General features: G+C 37.4%; 1 protein-coding gene across 1 annotated transcript; it reads left to right on the top strand.

Annotated features, from left to right (window-relative positions):
• Positions 1-17: 17 nt before the first annotated feature.
• LOC113074151 (OTU domain-containing protein 5-A) lies at positions 18-22,188 on the top strand. Its single transcript, XM_026246900.1, has 9 exons — positions 18-789; positions 2,316-2,409; positions 16,419-16,483; positions 16,577-16,733; positions 16,993-17,141; positions 18,527-18,712; positions 19,224-19,431; positions 20,163-20,279; positions 21,493-22,188. The coding sequence occupies exons 1-9, from the start codon at positions 235-237 to the stop codon at positions 21,612-21,614; spliced, it is 1,653 nt and encodes a 550-aa protein (XP_026102685.1). The 5' UTR covers positions 18-234; the 3' UTR covers positions 21,615-22,188.
• The last annotated feature ends 1,613 nt before the right edge of the window (positions 22,189-23,801 follow it).

Here is a 23,801-nt window from a genome sequence, read left to right as displayed (position 1 = left end):
GAGACGGAAATGACGTGACTGTGTCGTCAGCAGTATGTTGATGTTGTGTGGCAACAGCAGGACCGAGGGACGGAAGACGGTTTGTTTTTGTTCTGTTATCCGCCGTTCTGTCCCTCAAAACCACCTCATATTGAATTCAGTTCGCTCCGGGGTGTTAGGAGCGAGTATAACGATTTAAAAGACGCTCGAGTTTAAATGATAAGACGCGTTCAGAGTCGTTAAAACGGAACGGTCATGACGATCCTGCCGAAGAAGAAGCCGAACTCATCGGTCGGTGTGTCTGATCACCCCGAGGACCCCGACCGCCGGACTGGCTCCGACCAGCACCAGCACTCCCACGGGGTCCGGCCAGGTGCGAGGCCCCGCGCTTCCCCCCCACCCTGGTCATATCAAGCCGCTCCGCCGCCGTCCAGAGACGACAGGCGGACTGAATCCAGCTCCCGGCCGCAGCAGGCCTCTCCTCCGCCGGTGGGCGCCGGGTCTCCGGTTGGCCCGGGGGATGCGACGGGGATGGCGTGCGTGTCCGGGGGTCGGGCTGAGCTGTCAGGTGGGGTGGGATGTGGAGGTGGGATGGGAGGGTGTTGCTCTGGTCCTGGGCTCAGTAAGAGGAGGAGACAGGCGAGCTGCTCCGGTGGAGGGACCGGACCCGGGGCGACGGGGGGAGGAGGCGGCAGTGGAGGAGGAGGGGGTCCCAGTCCCGAGCAGGAGGAAGGAGCCGGGTATAACAGTGAGGATGAGTACGAGAATGCTTCGAGACTACAGTCAGAGGACCCAGCGACTGTAGAACAGGTATGAGGATGGAGGATGTCAACAATAGATATGTAGATGGATGGACGGACTGATACATAGATAGATACATAGATAGATAGATAGAGACAGAAGGGACAGAACAATGAATGAATGAATGGATGGATGGATTTGTGGATAGATAGATATATAGATAGACAGAATGACAAGATAGCGTGGACAGATAGATAGATAGATAGACAGACAGACAGAGATGGAAAGATAGACGAACAATGAATGGATGGATGGATCTGTGGATGGATGGATTTATAGATAGATAGATAGATAGATACTGATTGTATAACTGAAGATGCATAATGTCAGTGACATACAATGACATGATAATTTCTGAAAGACTTGTGAGTTTTATATGTTGTGCCCTGCATTAATTGCTTTGTGTCTCAGTATAAAGATGTAATGCATCTTTTCCATTAGACTGCACTCAGCATGCATGGTATTACAGATGCAGAGGTTTGTCTAAAATCAGTGTTTTCCATTTTATTCATTTTGTTTGTTCATTTCATTCTGTCTAATGACATGAATAAAACGTTAACCATTTATATAATCTTCTAAGATGTAAACAAATGAAAATATAGCAATTAGTTTACAATAAAACATTGCATTTTTATTCTTTGTCATATATGATGTTGCACAATAGAACAGTATAAATTAAAACCTGGATTAAAAATATGGTTATATGATGTTCCTTAAGATAAATGTATTATTTGTTACTATTATTTATTATTATTAATTATTTCTTCTGTGTAGTAGGGTGTTAAATGAACCCATTCATGAAAAAATGTAATAAATCGCTTCTGATATAACTTTCAAATTCAGTTTTGACACTATACTGTGACACTATAATTCTTACAAGCTCCCAGTGGATAAAACAATGCATGTCTTACATTATTAAACATTGTTAGGTTTGCTAGTTTAAGGACAAAATTGAAAATGATTTTGTCTTACAAAGGTAATCCACTACACTGTATTTCTATTGGACTTAAAAGTTAATTTAGTGGATGATTATTGATGCCTCAGTGCTCTGCAGAGCGATTTAGAAGGTCTTTTATTCCTGCTGCAGTTAGGTTTTTAATGAATTTGTATACATATTTGTATGTTTCTAATAATAATAATAAGAATAATATCTGGTCAACATTACTTGAAGAGTTTTGATATACAACACAGATTCAAGTGACCATTGGTGTTATTATTATTATTTCTCTGACCTTACAAGCCTATCTTTGCCCAAACATTGACACACATTATTGGTATCTTCTGCAATCCATGTAGTCCAATTCATGATCAATTTTGACCGACCAATCTGATAAATAAACCTGACCTTGTTTGTCTACAGGAGTTTTGATGTTGCTTGTGCATGAAAATGTGAGCTGCCTTGTGGTGCTCTTGGCAATTTGAGAACTTTAGCTGTGCAAAATAAATGGTAGCAACAAATGAAAGAGTGTCTGTTTGTCAAGCACATTAAAATGATCCCCCACTGTGTCTATTCTGAAATTCTGCCTCTTTTACAGCAGGAACACTGGTTTGAAAAAGCACTCCAGGAAAAGAAAGGATTTGTCATCAAAAAAATGAAGGAAGATGGTGCCTGCCTCTTCAGAGCTGTTGGTGGGTACACTATTAACCACCTGATCTGCACTTGAAGTCAAACAATTTAGTAGATGTTATCTAATTCATCTGTTGACCATCATCTAGAACAGCTCTGCATAATGCTGTCTTAATTGTGTATGTATGTGTAGTGAGATTTATTTCACAAAGAATTAGTTTTTCACTGTATCTGAAATGTTGAAATATTCATCCTGCACAGTATACACATTTTCTATATGCACAGAATACCCAGAAGACCTACTACTTTTGTTAAAATGTGCTGTTATATAGAAATACTATATCTCACAATGCAATGTCCTTTGTGACAAATTTAAGTTCTGATTTGTTATGATCTGTACACTATACTATATGTAAACTACTGTTCAAAAGTTTGGGACCTATAAGGTTTTTAAAATGTTTTTGAAAAAAGTCTCTTATGCTCACCAAGCTGCATTCGTTTGGTTAAAATACAGTAAAAACAGTAATATTGTAAAATATTATTATTATTATTTAAAAAATATTATTTCTATTGGAATATATTGTACAATGTAATTTATTCCTGTGATCAAAAGCTGTATTTTCAGCATCATTCCTCCAGTCTTGAGTGTCACATGATCCTTCAGAAATCATTCTAATATACTGATTTCTTATTATTATCAATTTTGAAAACAGTTGTGCTGCTTAATAAAACTGCGATGTGTATTTTTTTCAGGATTATTAGATAAATAGACAATTTAGAATTAAGAATTACATCTATTTGAAATATAAATCTTATACAACATTAAAAATAAATTAAATAAAAATAATGATTAGTTAAACTTACAAAATCTACAAACTCTTTAACAATGAATATATATATATATATATATATATATATATATATATATATATATATATATATATATATATTTACATTTAAATATTTATTTCTTATTTTTTGCATGATTATCACACTTGAATGTTTTTTCAGATCATCAAACAAATTTAAATATTAGTCAAAATTAACATAACTAAACACAACATGCAGTTTTTGAATAAAGGTTTTTATTATTAAGGGAAAACTAAATCCAAAAGTGCATGGCCCTGTGTGAAGAAGTGTTTGCCCCCCTGTTAAAACTGTGGTTTATCACACCGGAGTTCAATTTCTCTAGCCACACCCAGGCCTGATTACTGACACACCTGTTCACAATCAAGAAATCTCTCAAATAGGACCTGCCTGACAAAGTGAAGTAGACCAAAAGATCCTCAAAAGCTAGACATCATGCAGAGACCCCAAAAAATTCAGAAACAAATGAGAAAGAAAGTAACTGATCTATCCATCTGGATAAGTTTCTAAAGCCATTTCTAAAGATTTTGGACTCCGGCAAACCACATTGAGAGCCATTATTCACAAATGACAAAAACATGGAACAGTGGAGAACCTTCCCAGCAGTTGCCGGCCGACCAAAATTACCAAGAGCACAGTGACTACTCCTCCAAGAAGTCACAAAAGACCCCACAACAACATCCAAGGAACTGCAGGCCTCACTTTCCTCATTTAAGGTCAGTGTTCATGACTAGACGAGAAAGAGACTGAGCAAAAATGGTCTGCATGGCAGAGTTCCTAGATGAAAACCGCTGCTGAGCAAAAAGAACATAAAGGCTTGTCTCAGTTTGCCAGAAAACACCTTGATGATCCCCAAGACTTTGGGAAAATTCTCTGTGGACTGACGAGACACAAGTTGAACTTTTGGAAGGTGTGTGTCCCATTAGGTCTGGCGTAAAAGTAACACAGCACTTAAGAATAAGAACATCATACCTACAGTAAAATATGGTGTTGGTAGTATGATGGTCTGGGGCTGTTTTGCTGCTTCAGGACCTGGAAGACTTGCTGTGATAAATGGAACCATGAATTCTGCGGTTTACCAAAAAATCCTGAAGAAGAATGTCCGGCCATCTGTTCGTGACCTCAAGCTGAAGCGAACTTGGGTTCTGCAGCAGGACAGTGATCCAAAACACACCAGCAAGTCCACCTCTGAATGGCTGAAGAAAAACAAAACGAAGACTTTGGAGTGGCCTAGTCAAAGTGAATCCTGTTGAGATGCTGTGGCATGACCTTAAAAAGGCGGTTCATGCTTTACAACAATTCTGCATAGATGAGAGGACCAACATTCCTCTGTGACAGACTCATTGCAAGTTATTGAAAACGATTGATTGCAGTTGTTGCTGCTAAGGGTGGCCCAACCAGTTATTCGGTTTAGGGGGCAAACACTTTTTCACACAGGGCCATGTAGTTTTGGATTTATTTTCCTTTAATAATACAACCTTCATTTAAAAACTGTATGTTGTGTTCTCTTTAATATTTAAATTAGTTTGATCTGAAACCTTTAAGTGTGACAAACATGCAAAACAAATAAGAAATCCGGAAGGACACTTTTTTTCACACGACTTTGTGTGTGTGTGTGTATATGGGCTGCATTATGTGCTATTTTAATTCATTTAATTAGTTTTGGCTCATGATGTATTAAGCTCAACATTTAATTAAAAATACTATTTTTTTCTTTCCTTAATACGTGTTTATGATCTTAGAAATCTGGGAAGTCATTTGACTCCTACCCTAAGGTTGTGGGTTTGAGTCTTGGGCTAACAGTACCACGACTGAAGTGCCCTTGAGCAAGGCACTGAACCCCCAACTGCTCCCCGGGCGCCACAGCATAAACGACTGCCCACTGCTCCGGGTGTGTGTGTGTGTGTGTGTGTGTGTGTGTGTGTTCACTGCTGTGTGTGTTCACTTTGGATGGGTTAAATGCAGTTAAATTCTGAGTATGGATCACCATACTTGGCTGTATGTCACATCACTTATCCTACTTGATTCCACTGCAAACTTGCATTCAGTTCTGAATCAATACCTACCTTTTTTTTCAAGTATCAGGAAGAGATACTTTTATGGAATGAATTAGTTTGCAAGTTTCTTTTCATGTTGACTTTAAGCAGTGTGCTAAGAGCATAAAGTTCATCAAAATATATGTAATGATCAACCTTAGGCCAATTTAACAGTAATGTACATGTGCCTGTAGAGTTTCTGAGCAGAGACCAGAACTTCCCTCTGGGTGGCGCTATACATCTGAAGTATTCTGCACTGTATAATGTGACACCATGCTATGAAAGTAGTGCTCTGTTACACTTAAGTTTTAACTTCTATTTTAATTTCTTGCATTTCTGCTTATCTTGGTCATAAATTAACCCTCTAGTGTCCACTAAAGTGGACGGATCATTAAAAGCCATTCTGACCTGACCACTCAAGGTGTGATTTCTGCACCCAAGCCACTATGGGGTTCACCTTTAACCAGTTCCCATAAGTCTACTTGACTGTCCTCATATTTTATAGTGGTTCTTTATGGCACTATAAAATCAACATGACTGATCCTTTCAGAACCATACAATTGAATTTTAATTCAGTAATGCATTTCTTTGTAGTTTAACTGAAAATGCATCTGGTTACTGTAGTGGATGTCATAAACATAAAATTATATATTTGTTTACTGGGATTTTTCCCTTAATGTTTAGCTACTGTCTCTGAAACCACCATTGAGTGGCATCTTACCCGGTTTCCTTTTTCATTCTCTCTTTCATGTCTCTGTTTCCTTTTCTTGCTCTTCTAATCGCTCTCCTCTTTCTCTTGCATGCACACATTCGTTTCATGAATCTTTTTCCTGTTCTCAATGTACAGAGGTCCTTGTCCCTTGTGTGAGTTTTATACAGGATTGGATAGACAGGCATGTGATGTGTTGACCTACATGAAGCGTTCCCATCAGGGACATTGTGCCACAGTTCTTGCACCACAGGTGTGAAACTATCCATCTCCAAACAATCACTTGTGTCAAACAATACATGTTATATATCCGGCCAGATGGTAATAATGTGCTCACAGATCATCATAACCCAGGCTGGGATAGTTTCGTACAGGACGCTGTTGAGTTGAAGTAATAGATACGAATATTAGAATATTTGGAGATCCTGTTTTGACACTTCAGTCTACTTAGTAGACTAACTACTACTAACTAACCAACTAGTTTCTTGCTCCTTAAATTTAGCTTTATATTTTGCTGTGAACTAGGGCTGGACCATAAATTGATAACTCTAATTATCACAATATAATTTTCCTAGATAAAATTAATTTAGATATATTTAAACTATTGTTTTTCATAAAAATACCTAATCATATAGTTAATTTTACCATGGTATTGAGGTTATATATGTGATCGATTTAATGCATAATTTATTAGCATTTTGAAGAATAACATAATTTCCACCCATGACTCTGGGTTCCCTTTGTTTAACACAACCGAACCTGACATTCATAGTTCAGAGTTTGCAGTAAAGAGGCGCATGCTAGCGTGCGAATGCTTATGCAATGTTTGCAAATTGGTTTGCAAATGATTTTCCAAGGTATTTAATCTCACAGAGGCTTAGATCCTGAGGTCTGTTGAATGTTCATTTATGGTGGTGTTGTAGACTACCAGATGAACGTTTGGCCAAACCTTCTTATTCTCCAGTACTATATTCCATCTATCTTATATTTTATGCTCCGAATGTTCTTGAAAAACCTGCATCCTGGGAAGCTTTTAAACCGTATTGAAGGATTTTGCGTACACGGAGATGGACATTTATAGACTGATTTTTCAATCTCAAGCCTAAAGATTTTTTTAAATACTATTTATGAATTTATATGCAAAGCTATTTACAACAACAGAAGAAAAATGCACATTTGCCTAAATTAAATTTACCTGCAAAACTTATATCATGCATTCAAGCAGAAGTCTTTAGATCATTTAAGATCATGAGAAACCGATTATGTTCAAACTTTAGACTGGAAAATACCAACCCAACTGGCATGAATTATGGACAATAAATGGAAATAATGAGTGTCCGCTGGCTACTTCGTTCTGACAGTTTCTGATCAGACCCGTCATATTATACCACATCAGGTGGGAGTATGTTGCATTTTTACTGAAAATGAGCACTAATGTGGACACATGTTCACACACACATCTGTGTTTTCGGTTTGATAGTGAGAATTCTGCCGCTGCGGTTTCAGTATTGGTATTGCAAAGAAAAGCTCTCAAAAGGTTTTGTGGTTTCACACATTTGCCGTTCGATTGGCTGAAAGTAGAGGAATCTACCAATCTGCACCCTTCAACAACTGTTGTAATACACCACTTTAGTGTGGTTTTAGAAGGCCACGTCCCAATTATAAAAACAGTTTTGTTGTGAATCACTAAGTCTGAATCACCACATCCTGTCGAAAACTTTGGAGGTATTCTGTGCTGATGTAATTGTAGTTGGGAATGCACTTCTCCTTTGTAACCCTGGATCACATAACCAGTCTTAAGTGTACATTTTCTCAAAATTTAGATTTATGCCTCATCTGAAAGCTTTCCATTGATGTGTGATTTATTAGAATCTGACAAAATTTGGCCGAGATACTACTATTCTGAAATCTGAGGGTGCAAAAAAATTGAAATACTGAGAAAATCGCCTTTGAAGTTGTTCAAATTAATTCTTAGCAATGCATATTACTAATCAAAAATTTAGTTTTGATATATTTACGGTAGGAAATTTACTTAATATCTTCAAGGAACATGATCTTCACTTAATATCCTAATGATTTTTTGGCATAAAAGGAAAATCAAAAATTTTGACCCATACATTGTTATTTTGGCTATTGCTAAAATATACCCCAGTGACTTAAGACTGGTTTTGTGGTTCAGGGTCACCTTTATGATACGTGGGAAACCGTGTCATGTGTTAGATCCCTGCCCTAGCTCCAAGCATTCACTGTCCTTTCCAGTGCTGCTCTGCTTGTTGTCCAGAGCACCTCCCCTCTTTCCAGAGCTCGACCTGGTCTTTAGTGAACGGGGAAGCAGTTGACACCATTACTAACACACACACTGGCTGTTTACTCTCAAGAGTGGGGTGACCTTACCCGGCCAGCTAAACAAACACTAATTAGACTCTTCAAAACAGTTTAACCATTGTAGTTTACAGACTTTGGCCGTTAATAGCTCAGCCGTCTGATGTGAATGCTTGTCCACGGGTCAGTGGGTTAAAAGGTGCAGATTCTTCTACTGTAACTAGAGCCTGTTTAAATATGTTATTTTTCCAGCCATCCATTGAAGATTAAAGTTACACGGTGGATCGTAATCCTACACTGGAGGAAGTTGAATGTATGTTCAAGTAACAATGCACCTGTTTGTTTTTGGCTTGGATTTGCACATTTCTTCTGAAATGCAATGGGGCCGGCTGTGCATTTGATTAAAGACTCCATTTTTCCAGGCAAAATTTTGCTATAGTGTGATAAAGTTTTGTATTTGAATAAATATTTAAAGAGCATAGTTATGGCTCTAAAATCTTATTGTATGAGCCATGTTCAAAGTTGTTTTTTTAACCTAAAAAAAAACACTTTTAACCTGACATCGTTTGAATTGTTTACTTCTACGTCAAGTGTATTTATCTACAGCTATGCTAACCAACTCTGTTACTAAATAGAATAATTGTTTATATTGAAAAAAATAATTTGAAAGTGTTGTCTTTATGATGCTTGATGATTGCGAGGATGCTGTTATTGTTAACTTACAAATAGTTTTTGGTAAATTAAATGAAGCTGAAATAAAATATAAGAAATACTTAAACTTAAAAAGCTAACTACTGCTAAATAAAAATTAATTGAAATATATATATATATAGAAATAACAAAAGTAGATAACAAAAATAGTACAATTTAAAAAAAAAAAAAATTACATGAAAAGTTATATGGTGTAATTTATTATGTAGTGATGTTTGATCAAACTTTTAGTTGCAATGCACAGCCTACAGTTGCTTCTTGCTTTATTTTAACACTTTCCAGGAACTTTTGTAGAGGGTATTGCAACAAAACCCTTTTATATGTGTCATCTAGGCTTTTGTGTCCATTTCTTCAGAATTTGGTTTAAATATATGAACTTCCTTTTGTCAAGTCAGTTGTTGTTTTCACTTTCCCCTCAAGCAAGATGCTATTTCAGGAACAAGTGTTATTTTCTCTGATCTGTCTGAGGCGCCCTGGCAGACGTTAAATGTTGATCCAGCCTCACCTGGAGCAACACTAACCTCTACCTCACATGGCTAAATAAAATATAAAATCCCCGTTGTATGCAAAGTGCATTCCAACGAAAGCCCTGTTTATTTTCCTCTGCACGCACCGTAGGATCTCTTCCAGATACCTGCTTCAGTTGTAAACAAAGCTGTCTGGGCTGCATTCCTCTCCTTTTGCAGTTCGTCATCTTGTGATTGTAGATCAGATGCCAGAAATGCCATAACATGATTTGATGGAGCGGGAAAGGCGAAGGTGTGGCTGAAATTACTTTCTCCAATATTAATTGGTGGTGTCTACCCACCACGCCCTTGGGTTTTTAAAAGGATAGTTCAACCTAGGGATGGGTGATATGACAAAAAAAAACATATCACAATTTTTTTTTTGTGGAAAATCACAATTCTTTTATCATGTTGGTTGTATTATTTTGCATGATTACAGGGTAACAAAATAAAAGTGAAGTGAAGATAAATTCTTTGTCATTGTATACAAATAAAACAAATGTATTTCAGGGACAGTAGGTGTATTTAGCAAGAGATAACAACTAAAAAATATATTGATTTTTCTTAAATCTTTCCCCGCCAAACACAGAATTTTCTGGGTTCCCGCGTTCTCGCTGTTATGCTTTCGGGAGTGCTATTAAGCATCTCCTGAATGAGTCTAGAATGTGCCAATCAAAAACTCATGTGAGGATGACGATGAAACAAGTGAACTCACATGTATGCACATGCATATGAAAAACGATGCAATTGTTAACAACAAACAGCATATAAATTAGAACTGCCTAATGTTACCGTGTGAAATGTCGCTCCAGGAAGTGGTAAATACTGCACAAGGTTTGGGGGTGTTGGTGTAAGCGATCTACTGCATCTTTGCTTTGATCATCCTACTGATTATGATCCAGATGTAGTATTTGACAAAAAAAAAAGGAAAAAAGTGATTTTGTTTTTAATCAAAATGTTGCTTTTTTTTTTTTTTTTAAATACAACTTATCTCCATTCCAGTGTTGATAAGAAAAGAATGCTTGAAGCTAGAATAAAACTGATTTCTTTTTTGTTTGTTTAAAAGTAGAGGCTCTGTTCTATATATTCATAAAACAAAATATTCTGGGGGCCATGACATTTTTGTGAAAATCATGAAAAATGCTGGCAAGTTTTTTCAAAAATGTTAGTGGCGAAAGAGTTAACGCAACTGCATTGAAGTTCTTCAGTCAAGAGCAGTGAGTGATTTTTTTTAATTTACTCATTCTTAAGAGTTCCTTTCTTCTGTTGAACTTGAAAGAATGTGGGCAACCTAGCACTTGCTGGTCCCCAGTGACTTCCATAGTATTTTTTTCCTACTATCAAATTCAATGGGGACCAGTAACTTTTGGTTACCCACATTCTTCAAAATATCTTCTGTTGTGTTCAGCACAAGAAAGAAAGAAATACAGGTTTGGGACCACATTGAGTGACACAGAGTGAGTAAATAATAACAATTAAAATTTTGGGGTGAACTATCCCTTTAAGGACAAGCGGTAGCATGTTTAGTATTATTAGAGCCTGTTTGCACCTGGTCACTTCATGTGTTTTCTCTGATTTGATAGTTATCCGATCATGAAAAGACCTTGTGTAAATTCCCTCCGCAACACTTTAAAGGCAGCTTTGATCTTGATAATAGCTGATGATGAGTAAAATGCAATGCCTATCTGTTGCTTTTGTTGATGTGAACTGTTACATTTTGTATACATTTGTATACAGTTTTCTTTTTTTATAAAACTTGAAGTAATGAATTTTAAACTTTCATAAATCTTCAAATCAGTCAGATCAGAGCAGATCAGCGCACTGGATGATTGTGGATGTGAAATGTGAAAAACATAGGTCTTTTTATTGGTCCAGCATAATATTCCACTCCTGGACATCATGTACTCTGGCTTTGTGTCAAACATGGAGCAAAGTCTGAAGCCATGCTGGTATCACTGGTTGCTACTAGATTTCTTTTCATTTCATTGATCTACCCCTTCTAGGACAGGAAAGTACACTTCTCAACATAAGCACCGCTCATGTAACATCTTTTTGGTTTCTGTGAGACGGGAAATGGTATAGATTTTGAGGATGTTGACTAGTTTGATCCTGCCTAAACCAGCAAGCTTAAGTTGTCTGACAATGAGCTGTAGAGCAAAAGTCAAGAAGCATGTTACGATTCATCTATTGCAAATGCTGTTTATAATGTCCGTTTAAACGAAAACTGTTTTGAAACTCAGTTGTAAAATGGTCTCAATCACTTGACTCACAGACGGTGGTCGTGATAAGACCGTCTGCACCCTTTAACTTAGTTTTCTCAGTCATAGCTGCACAGTGAACTTTTGCACATCTGGAACGCAGATGTTCAGCCAAGTCTCCCCAACTTTCACCTAGACACCATTAAGACTGTAAGAGCTGCATCTTCTCTTGCCAGTGTACAGAAAACATTGTCATTACAATCTCTTGGCGTCATTTCGTACAAAACCAAGCTGTTGATGAAATCGTATGGACACATAATTCAAGTCTGGAGTTTACACTGGATTTTCAGTGGTCCTCTATGTCCTGCATGTAGCGTGCCAGTAGACAGTCTCGTGAGCATGAATGAGTGTATGTAACCGTCTGTGTGCTTCTGGAGCAATAGTAAGCTCTGTGTTACTCAACACCCTCATGATCATCAGCTGAATTTTCTGACACTAATGTAACTCAGGTCAGTCCGTACATAAGCCATTCTTTGAAATCTTACTGTACTTCTTCGTTTGTGTTTGAGAATCAATATGTATTGATCTATATGATCATAAATCAAATCACGATGCCTGCGCAACATTGTGATGTCTATCAGCCATGGCATCGTCTATCGACCCAACCATAGTTTATTGATTTAAAGGCGCAATATGTAATTTTTCTGCTTTAAAAATATCAGAAATCACTATATCTATGTTATATATATTTTTTAGTAGTGTACTTACATTATTCTGACAGTTTCCACAAACTTTAAAATCCGGAGAAAATTATAGTTTAATTAGAAGACATGGCACGTTTCTTTATTTCCGTTTTGTCGCCCGTCTATGGCGTCATATAAACTTTATCTAACTTCCTGCGGAACCGCCAAATACAAAGGTGAACAGAAGCAAAGACGAGACGAAGAAGAAAAAGTAGTAGCTAGCCTTGATCGAGACTATTATATTTTATATTTATATTGTTTATATTCGTATTTATACCTCAATCAATAACTTAGTTATGAATCATGATTATGCTTTGCCTGCACGTTCTGTGAAGCACAAACGCACGGGTGAAATAAATGACCCGAGATGGTTTTGGGACAAGAGAAGCAACAAGACACGGGTAAATATTGGAGTTGCATTTCCAAGATAGAGTTTCGTGACAAGCTGAAACTACAGAGAGATGCCGAACTCGCTTGCATTCTGATAAACAGGTATGATCCATTCAGCTAACTGTATCTATCCGTATATTTTGTGAAACTACGATGTCTTGTGTAAAACGCAGATGGACTAGCTTACATGTATAGTGTAATGTAAATCTACATTTGTTCAATATCTAGCTGAATAAAGTAGCTTCAAATGCAGTTCACTATCTTGTTCGATATCATAGTATAAACGTAATTATAATTATTAACGAAAGCCGACCATGTTTTTTTAACATATATTACTACTAGCTAGATGGAATATTGATTTGATAGGGGTCTCATAATTCATATATCTCTCCGTTCGAAAAGACGTTATTGTCAACATACTAAGTTAGAATGAGTGAGGAATGATAGGGAGCGACAGAGCGCAGGTTCCAATGAACAACAACTCCGATGAGCCTACGCTCTTTCCCAACGTCATCAAAGTACGTCTTATGTTATTATTTTGATTGAGTGCCCCCTGGTGGCCAAAAATCCCATACTGTACGTTTAATAACATGCATTTGCACAATATACATTGGGATCCAAAAATCAGTGACCACTAGCAATCAAATAGATAACACAATTTGTTTGAGAATTTTAATTGCTTTAGAATATACTTTCATGACAGCAGCCTATTTTTAACTGTGGGTTTTCATATTTTGATCCCCACTAGTTTGGTATTGGTTGCTGTTTTTTATACTGAGCTCCTGTTCAAATTGGCAATTGCATTTCTCTTTAAAGCATCCATGTTGTTTACATGTGACACGTTTCCTGCTGCTGAAATATGTGAATGAAGCTCCTAAACTCACGTAGGTTGTGTAAAGTTCCTGGGAATCTTCAAATTTGATTCTTCTAATTCAGATCATTGTGATGTCACAATGTCACAATGTGATGTCTCTGCTCTTGGAGGATAAACCTTATCGATGACCGCCAGACCTCAATGGCAGGTCTAAGCTCTCTGTTTTGTAAGCTGGGCCCGCCTCTTTCTCAGAATTGAGACACTATCTGTGGCCTACATTGGTGGAAGTGAGCTTGTGGTTTTGCTCTTGCTTGGTGGACCTTTACTCTTCTCATTTCTCATGAATTCTATCAGCGGCATCGCTCTTTCGTGGTAGACCTGCCCAGTGAATTTCTCTTTACCGCTATTTTTAATCGACTGTCAAACTCTTTTCATCAAGCTTGTCCGCTGGCTTCAGAGTGGTCATCCGCTCTCTTTTACTGTTGGAAAACCTCCTATTTGCAGGGTGATCGTTGCAGTGGGCTAGTCATGTTTTCACCGCAGTTGATACAGATGCTAAAGGTTGTCTTCATTTATTCACCCTTATGTCAGTCCAGACCTGTAGAAGATATGTAGAAAAGTGTTTCAGTGTTTTTTTTTGTCCATGAGATAACTAATTGACGTCCAACAGCGTTTGCAGCCCAAAATTCAAAGGTTATCGATATGGCACTTTTTTGTCTATTAGAAAGACTATCAACATAGAAACAAAATAAAATATTTCCACATGATAGTGCATGATAAAATGTTATTAGTGCAGCTTGCATAAAATGGATGCAAAATATCCTGTAGACTTATCATGTAATTTTTAAAAGTGTCTCAGCATTTGGACCCCAACATTCTTCAAAATTGGTTTTGTGTTACAGAAGGTCATACAGGTTTGGGTGAGTAAATGATGTACAAACATAAAACTCCATTTGTTGGGAGTTTTGAATACCCCTTTACCCAAAAGTATAAATGTTGAAGATGCAGTTTAGGTCAACATGGGCTATACTTCAGGAAATATCTTTCCGTAGTACTCCTCATTGTTTGTACATGCAAAAGTTCCAACCGAGTACAAGGCAGCAACTCTTATTTTTATAGTTAAGCTGTTTGTTATTCAAATCTGGGGTGAAATCAGGAAAAAGAACCAAGGTAGGTGACATGAGTCAAAATAATGCAAAGGAGTGAAGGGAAATCCCTGACTCTCCCCCGCGGCACCCACTGACAACGGGTCTGATTATCCACTGCACTGTGCTGTAATGAATGGAAATGATAAGACAGATGCAAATTCCAACAACAGGCCAAATAGGGAACCAAAAGCAGACCAAATCTCCAGCTGCTGATCTCCCCCTTTGTTTGACCTGCTCTTCCTACAGCTTCAAATGTCACGGTACTGATTTTATTATATGAACCTGTGCCTTAAAGGCTCACTGAACCTATTTAGAAAACAAAAAGCAAAGGTTTTATTGTACTAAATGCAGATTTTTACTTGACAAAAAGAAAAAATTCAGAACTAAACCATAGTGCTGCTCGGAAACCATTGACCTTCAAATGAACACGTGTCCAGGTGAAAGCATTCATAAATGGGCAAACCTAGGAAGTGATATCTATAGCTAGCTCAAGAAAACAACATGGACCTGCCAGAAAATGTCAAGTATTGTTCTTGTTGGGAACAGAACGACAGGTTCTTTCAGATTAAATGAATATCCTAAGAGGCACAGAGCGTTCCCTCATTGCCTGACTTGTGCCAATTGCAGAGTATTATTGCAATAATTAACTGTTCTTGTAAATTAAATAATATTTTATAAGAGTTTTTGCTGTAGGATATTCAACCAGACATTGAACTAAACCAAAGTCTTTTTTTACCAATGACAACGTCTTCTTTCTTAAACACCTGATACCACTGTATCAGATAACATATTTAGGCGGGTTGACAGGGCCTCTTCAGGGAACTAAAAAAGTGCAAGTGTCTTTAAATAAAGCACCTGTATTGATGTGTTCATTTGAACTTTCTTTTAAAGCATGTTTTTTTTTAGCGAGGCAAGTGCAACTTCCTTAGTCTGTTCAGAAGTGTCACAACATAAGTAGGCCTATACTGCGAAAGAGGAAATTGACTAAGAGATTCTCAGAATCTTTGCGGCAAGTGTTCATGTGACTAACTGGAATGCGCTTTGAGGCTGAGGCTCATTTGCATATTTGCTGCTTTTGGAAGGAAAAGGTGTCAACCTCTGAGCAGAGCTCACACACCCGTTTGTTTACATCTGCACCATATTTGGGCCCGTAGTCTTGCTTTGAGTCATTGGCACATTAATGCATATGAAATGCCCGCCAAAAGTGGTTTGCGGAACAACCATGTAGCCTTGCATGCATGCATGCATTACAGAATTTGCCTATCAAACCATGCTCAAGATTACTCAGTAGTTACTTGCACACTGTTATTTTAAAAGGTGCAATGAACAATATTATGCATTAAAGTTGTGTTATTTTTATGTCCCAAAAGTGAAGAAATAATCGTAACAAAAATGAAATAATTTCATTGAATACAGTGTGTGGCCTGAAATGTATTCAACAAATGTATGCAATGTGTACATTGCGTGCAGTTACATTTTCTAAATTACTTTTCATTTTGCAGAGATACAACAAGTGATTGAAGAACGTGAAATAAAAATGTTTTTAACTCTTGAATGAAAATGAATGAATGCAAAGATGAAGTTGTGTTTATTTGCAAATTACCCTGCTATCGTCGTCTTTCTACAGCTGATCAGGTTTACGGAGACCAAGATATGCACGAAGTCGTCCGCAAACATTGCATGGATTACTTGGTATGTGATGTTCTTTCTTTGGGATCATCTGACTGTACAAAACCTGATCGTGTTCTAATTAAATTCATGCTTTCTGTATGATTTTACTTGCAGATGAAAAATGCAGATTACTTCTCAAACTATGTGACAGAGGACTTCACTACATACATCAACAGAAAGAGGAAGAACAACTGTCATGGAAACCATATTGAGATGCAGGCTATGGCAGAGATGTACAATCGGCCAGTGGAAGTTTATCAGTACGGCATAGGCGAGTCGAATTTGCATTACAGTATCCATACATTTGAATTATGGACATTTAACTACATTCCATCATGCAAGTACCTTAGTAAATAGCGATGACCTATTTGAGAATTGTTTCATGGATTTATTGGTGTTGCAATGAATTATATTAAAATGCAATATGATTAACAGTGTTTGTGATGCATGTTGATCTTATATTGATGCATACGTAGATCTTGTTCCTTGTTCTATGAGTTTCTGAATGTTATTTTGATGGTCTCTTTTAGAACCAATCAACACGTTCCATGGCATCCATCAAAATAATGACGAGCCAATCAGAGTTAGTTACCATCGGAACATTCACTACAACTCTGTAGTGAATCCCAACAAAGCCACGATCGGAGTTGGGCTCGGACTTCCTGCCTTTAAACCAGGGGTGGGTATCTGCAATCAATCAATCATTTAATAAAGTATTTTTACTAATTATTTTATTAGGACCACATTACATTTTTTTTTATTGTACAACTTACAATTACAGATTTTTCTTTTTGAAAGACTTAAGTTAAAGTAAAGTAAAGTAAGTTAAAGTGATCTGCTCTGGGTGAAGTGGAGGGAAACATTCCACACGTCCGTGGTTTTGAGGGAGCCCAGTTTACAGCACACTGTCTTGTTTACGTGCAACATGCCTTGTGATCATTTAAGCTGGGTAGATCAAAGAAAGATCATGGCTTCCTATCAAAAACAGAGCCGCAGTGTGTGTGTGTGTGTGCGTGCGCGTGTGTGTTTGTTTGTTTGTGTGTCCTGGAGCTCTCCGACTAATTTGTGACTAAGAGGGAACACTGATGTGAACATTTCCATTATCACACTCCTAAAGTATCAATCAGTAGCTTTGTCATATTAACAACTTGGAGGCATTCTCCAGAAAAGCTTGACAAAATTTGCTGGATGAAATGTATTATACAGTTAAAAAGTGTAGAGCTATTATCTTCTAGCGCTCCCCCATATCGCTGTCAGTTAGTTTAGTATAATAGTCTTTCCAGATGGGGAATGAGCCAGTACACTGCGGACATGTTGCACAGTGAGAACAGCAAGAGAATAAAATCGATAAAAACCTTCAAATGCAGAACATCCAATCAGAAACCCTGCGTTTTATGAGATGCGTTCTGTATTTCTGAGATATGATGGAATGCATCATCCACTCTTAGAAAGTGTTTGTAATAAAAGAGGTATTGCTGAATTAGTGGACAGTTTTTTTTTTTCCTGTTCCAACAAATCACCTCCTCTTCAGGGCACTTGAGCAGAAGCTATCTCACCTGTCACCTGAGGGGCAACGCTGTGGCCTTTGACCCCTTCTGTCTCTTATGATGAACATGACAGACTGATGCGATAATAAGCGAGCATACTATTTTTGTCATAACTGCCTTGACGGGAGTTCAGCACTAAATGTCAAATTTCTAAAGGTACAATGTTTTTTTTAAAGTTATTTTTTAAATAAAAAATGTTGCACTCGCTTCGGGAATACTATCAAGTATTGTGGAGATTTGTGAAGTTCATCAGCCTAAATGTTGGATGTTTACAGTTGCTGTCAAATGCAGAATGCAGTCAAACCTCTACTTTCGGACAACTTTCTGAGATGTCTTTTGTCCACTTTAAGAAAATGATTTTTTGCTCAATTTGCATATAGGGGGAAATTTTTCTCCTGTTCCCATGAATTAACTCCTCTTCAGGTTGCTTGAGCAGAAAGCATTCTCACCTGTCACCTGAGGACAAAACTGTGGCCTTTAATTCCTCTTCTGTATATTTCTCTCTGTCTCTACGCAGTTTGCAGACCAGTCACTCATGAAGAATGCCATTAAAACGTCAGAGGAATCCTGGATTGAGCAACAGATGCTGGAGGACAAGAAGAGAGCCACGGATTGGGAAGCCACCAATGAGGCCATAGAAGAGCAAGTGGCCAGAGAATCGTACTTACAGTGGCTTCGAGACCAGGAGAAACAGGCACGGCAGGTGTGAAACCTCCGTTTTCATACTTATCCTACTTCGTGTCTCATTCGATCAGAATCTGTATTTCTACAGATTCGTGTAGAACATGATTGTCAATAGGAGTTAATGTATAACAAATACTTTTGGCATCATAACATAATCACTGTAATGTGTAATGCTGATTGCACAGGAATTATTTCTGAAAGTAACAAGCAAGCTGTGATGCCTGCTTCATTGGTTGAGATGCACATACCTAAGACTATCGGCTACTCACGTGCATGCAGACTATGTGGTTTGCGTTTCACACTTCAACCAGCTATGAACAAGACCCTTCTTCACAGAAACAATAGGCTTTCTTATAAATCACATTTTGAACTCCCTTACAAGCAGCAGTATATCAGAAAGAAATTAATAAAAAAAAATGTGCTTCTGAATTGAATAGTCATTTCATCTAAGCGAACAAACTTCGAAGCTATGAAGTGCCTGTTCACTTATCATTTGTGAATGAACGTGTTTACTGTTGTCCCTCCCTCAGCCGCGCAAGGCCAGTGCTACATGCAGCTCCGCCACGGCTGCGGCCTCCAGTGGTTTGGAAGAATGGAATGCCCGATCCCCACGACAGCGCAGCTCCGCCCCCTCTCCAGAGATTCCTGATCCTTCGCACTCGGACACAACCGCAAAGCCCCCCTCCCCGGCCGGAACGGCCCATGCACTATCCAAACCCCCATCACCCTGTGCCCCAGGTTTGTTAGCAGTGTTTTGCAATAAGGACAGTGTCATTAAATCTATCAGTTTAACTCTATAATACATTACCTACAGCATTTCCTCCAACAAGCTCATTTATAGAGTAAATGATGTTCACAGATAATTCAACTGATAAACTGAAATTATATTTTGCTCAAAGAAAGCCTGTTCATACAGTTCAATTTCTGTTATGTACAATACCGTTCAAACGTGTTTGGGGTCGGTAAGATTTTTAATGTTTTGGAAATCTCCTCTGCTCACCAAGACTGCATTTCTTTAATAAAAAAATACAGTAAAATCAGTAATATTGTGAAATACTATTACAATTTAAGACTCTTTTCTATTTGAATATATTTTGAAATGTGATTTATTTTCTTGTTATTCAAAGCTGAATGTTCAGCTTCATTATAGCTTTGTATATAAACATAAAAATGCATTACCATTATTACAGAAATGATCATGATACTGTGCAATGGTTACTTAAGAACACTTATTAAGCAGTCCAGATGCATTACAGTAATTAATATTTTTGGGTAATTTTGCTTAATTTAAATGCCAAAAATCTTCAAAGGTTTCTTTTCTTTATCCAAAATATGTTGTGTGTGTGGTCTTTTTTTGAAAATCGCCAAAAAAAAAACAACAGCAGGAGAAGCCTTATACATAGAATCTCAATCTCTGAACTTTAGTGTTTTTTTTTATTTTATTTCCTGTGTTCTGTCTCGCCGTTCAGGTCCCAGTAACCAGGCTTGTGTTGGACCAGACAGACCCACCTCATCTTCTCTGGTGTCTCTGTATCCAGCACTGGGCTATCGGGCCATTATGCAAGAGATGTCCCCCACTGCTTTTGGTGAGGAAGTGGAAGCATGCTTGCCAATCCGTCTAGCTGTCCTGCCTGATTCAGTATGAAACAATCCAGCGCTCAGGAATGCCATGTTAATCACGGCGCTCACTTGCCTTCCTCATGCATCTCACACAGCTTAAATCTGTGATGTGATCCATGTGATTCAGCATGGAAATGTGTGAAATGTACCCAGCACTCATGCAGAAAGCAGCATGTATGTATAGTCATTGTGTGGAGTTAAATACACTTGATTCCAGCTGAGATGTCCAGCTACTGTTGACATCAGCTAGAGCTTAAGAAGATGCAAATATGGAGTGCATGTTTTTCACAAATTTTAACTCTTGTAATGGATATACATCAGTCTAAAAAGCTGCACACACATACTCATTTATTATTGCCTTTATGCACAATTGAGAATAATGGTAAAGGTATTCAAATAATAAAATATATACATTTTATGAAGTTCTTATTTATGTTACACACTTGTTACCTGATTTGGTTTTACTATATCATCAGCCTTATGTATTAAAAAATGTAAAAATGTTTATAAAGAAATTAATTTACAGACAGTACTGGACAATTCAATAATTTTTGAAAGTCTCTACTGCTCATCAAGGCTGAATTAATTTGTTAAAAAAATACATAAAACACAGTAATATTGTTAATTATTATTACATGTTAAAATGACTGTTTTCTATTTTAATATATTTTAAAATGTAATTTATCGCTGTGATACAAAGCTGAATTTTCAGTGTCACATAATCTTTTGGAAATCAAAGGATCCTTTGGAAATCAAATTTACTGTAATGGAAAAAAAATACTGTTCTTTTAAAGTTTATTCCTCATATAATCCTTAAAACAAGTTTCAAGAGAAACAAGAAAATAATAAGAACCATTATTAAAAATGGAAGATAACTGAGCAGAAAATCAACATATTAGAATGATTTCTGAAGGATCTTGTAACACTTGAGAAATGATGCTGAGAATCCAGCTTTACCACACCAGGAATAAATTTAATTTGAAATTATATTTAATTAATGATTCTTCCAAACATTGGAAGCGTATAAAGTTGTCTATAAAACTTATATCAAACATTTGAGCAGAAACCTTAAGATAAGAAATCATGCCAGTCATGTGTTTTAGACTTGTAGTGTATATAATGTGTTTTTATCTATGTAAGCAAACCATGATATGTTTTGTTGCTTTTGTTTTGCAATAGGCCTAACAGACTGGGAAGATGACGAGATACTGGCTTCCGTCTTGGCCGTGTCACAACAGGAATACCTCGATAGCATGAAGAAAAACGCCATGCATAGAGCACCTTCTCCAGACAGCAGTTGATAAAGGAGGGTTGAAGCACAATCTGCACCCAAAGCAGGAGGCAGAGACATGGGATCAAACCAGTCACATTCTCTCTCCATCATCATGCAGTTCACATGGTCCTCTCATTCCTCCCCCCATCCATCAGTCCATCACTGGCCTCAGCCATTCAGCAGTTATGGCCCATTGTTGTTGATACTCACCTTACCACTCCTTTTCTTTCGTATGCCATTCACCCCATCACTGGACTTCTTAAGATGCATGTGAAAATAAACATGACTGATATCATTATAGAACACCCGGGGAAGCAAAAGTTATTGAAAAACGTCATACTTTATCCTCTTAATGAATTAATATAATCTTGTTTTATTTTCTTGTTTGGGATGAAAATACTTTTTTTTTCTTGGATTAAAAAAAAAAAGAACTTTCTGAAGAAATATACTTATTTGCTGGCATCCTTTTTATACAGTCTTGATTTCTTTAATATATTAGTAAGTTTTGTTTGTGATTTATGTGAATATGCAATATTTTTGATGACTTCACTATTGATTTCAAATGTGGAAACAGTTTTATTAAAGAATGAGGTGTGTCTGAATTATATTTATTTATGTAAAAATGCACACAGATGGAATGCAATGCTGAAATCTACCAGGCAAGTGTCTCAAAGGATCATTGGGACATTTCAGTATGGCAAGTCAGGTCTTGATATCTTCAGAAAGCATTATCAGACACCATCGTTTAGCTATTAAGTTCCGTTTTTCTTGGTATATCATCATGGAGACAAAAACTTTTTGTAAATAGCTGATGTGGGACTGTCCCACATGCACAAACCTCAAAAAGAGTCATTATGCCCTTCGAACTGATCTAAGATCATCCCTACTTATATGTGCAAATGTGCACAATGTTTTTAGTTAATGACTGTTGTTTCAACTACACTATTTAGTATCTACTTTTTGACTTAAATATTTTAATTACTAGTAAACAATCTAATAGTGACTACTATGTTTTTAATTTTCACTACTAGAAAAGCAGCACATTTTGCCATATAATTCTATGTGAGGATATGGGGTTTAGATTCACTTCTAAATTAAATGCATTACAATCGCACCTGGTGCTTCTTCCAGTTTTTCTAGTTCCCCCAGTCTATTGGTTTAGTAGTAGTAAAATGTATTAACTGCTAGTATCTATTTCAGTTTTATTTACATTTAATAATGAGATGCTAGTATCTGTTTCAATTGTAACTAGTGGTATTTATCTCTGAGAACTGCTTTTGAAAAATTATACCTTCAGAATATTCAGAATGGTTATTTCGTGATTTTCCGTAATATTCTATTTGAAACAGATGGAGTTTATTGCATTATAGTGCATGAGTGAATTCAAAATGTACACGTTAAAAAAAAAGAAAAAAAAATCGAAGGTATTCCTGTCATTGCGCGCGCGCGCTCTTTCTGTGGGTCGTTGGGCGTAAGCAAGGGGCAAGGAACTCGACCGGAAGTTGAAGCCGGGCGGGGGCTGCCATCTTTTAGCAGAACTTCACTTGCGTTAGCATTCCCATTGACTCCCATTCATTTTGGCGTCACTTTGACAGCGAATAACTTTACATCTGAGGCGTTTAAAGACTCTGTTTGTCCATTATTTATTTCTAAAGATACACGACAATGTATAAAGGGCTCCATTACCTTCTATGTTACATTATGGCCCCGTATAAACAGTTTTTGTAAAAAATAGGCTAACGATTGCGTCATAACCACTCGGCTCTCTGTCGCATTACCGTACAGACAGGAGGAGAAGCTCGCAGGCAATTAACTTAATATGGCGTACTGGCGTTACATTTTAAAATACTATACAAAATAATTAATCAGAATACTTACTCCTGCTCACTCACGACAAAGAACTCCCCGCTCAAGCTCGCCGTCTCTGCAAGATTAACGATGGCAGTTTGCACGCACAGCTACTAGAAGATTTACATCTGTCTGACAGGTTGCTGACGTCGTCAAGCTTCGTTTGAGTCTGCGCGTCAGAAACGGAAGTGCTAAAAAACGCTAAAACTGGGCTTCATTTGTCTCAATTGAGTTCCAATGGGGTCGCTGTGTCCATTTCTTTTACTGTCTATGGGCGTAAGAGCGAGAGAGATTCTTAGAATTCTAACCACCACTCATTAATATTCATTTGGTTAAATTGTTCAGCGATGTGATTGGCTGTCAGTTC

This window comes from Carassius auratus, unplaced genomic scaffold, assembly GCF_003368295.1.
Source record: "Carassius auratus strain Wakin unplaced genomic scaffold, ASM336829v1 scaf_tig00013767, whole genome shotgun sequence".
Classification (NCBI taxonomy): Eukaryota; Metazoa; Chordata; class Actinopteri; order Cypriniformes; family Cyprinidae; genus Carassius; species Carassius auratus.
The sequence above is the reverse complement of the archived record's forward strand: the minus strand, read 5'-3'. Positions and strand labels throughout refer to the sequence as shown.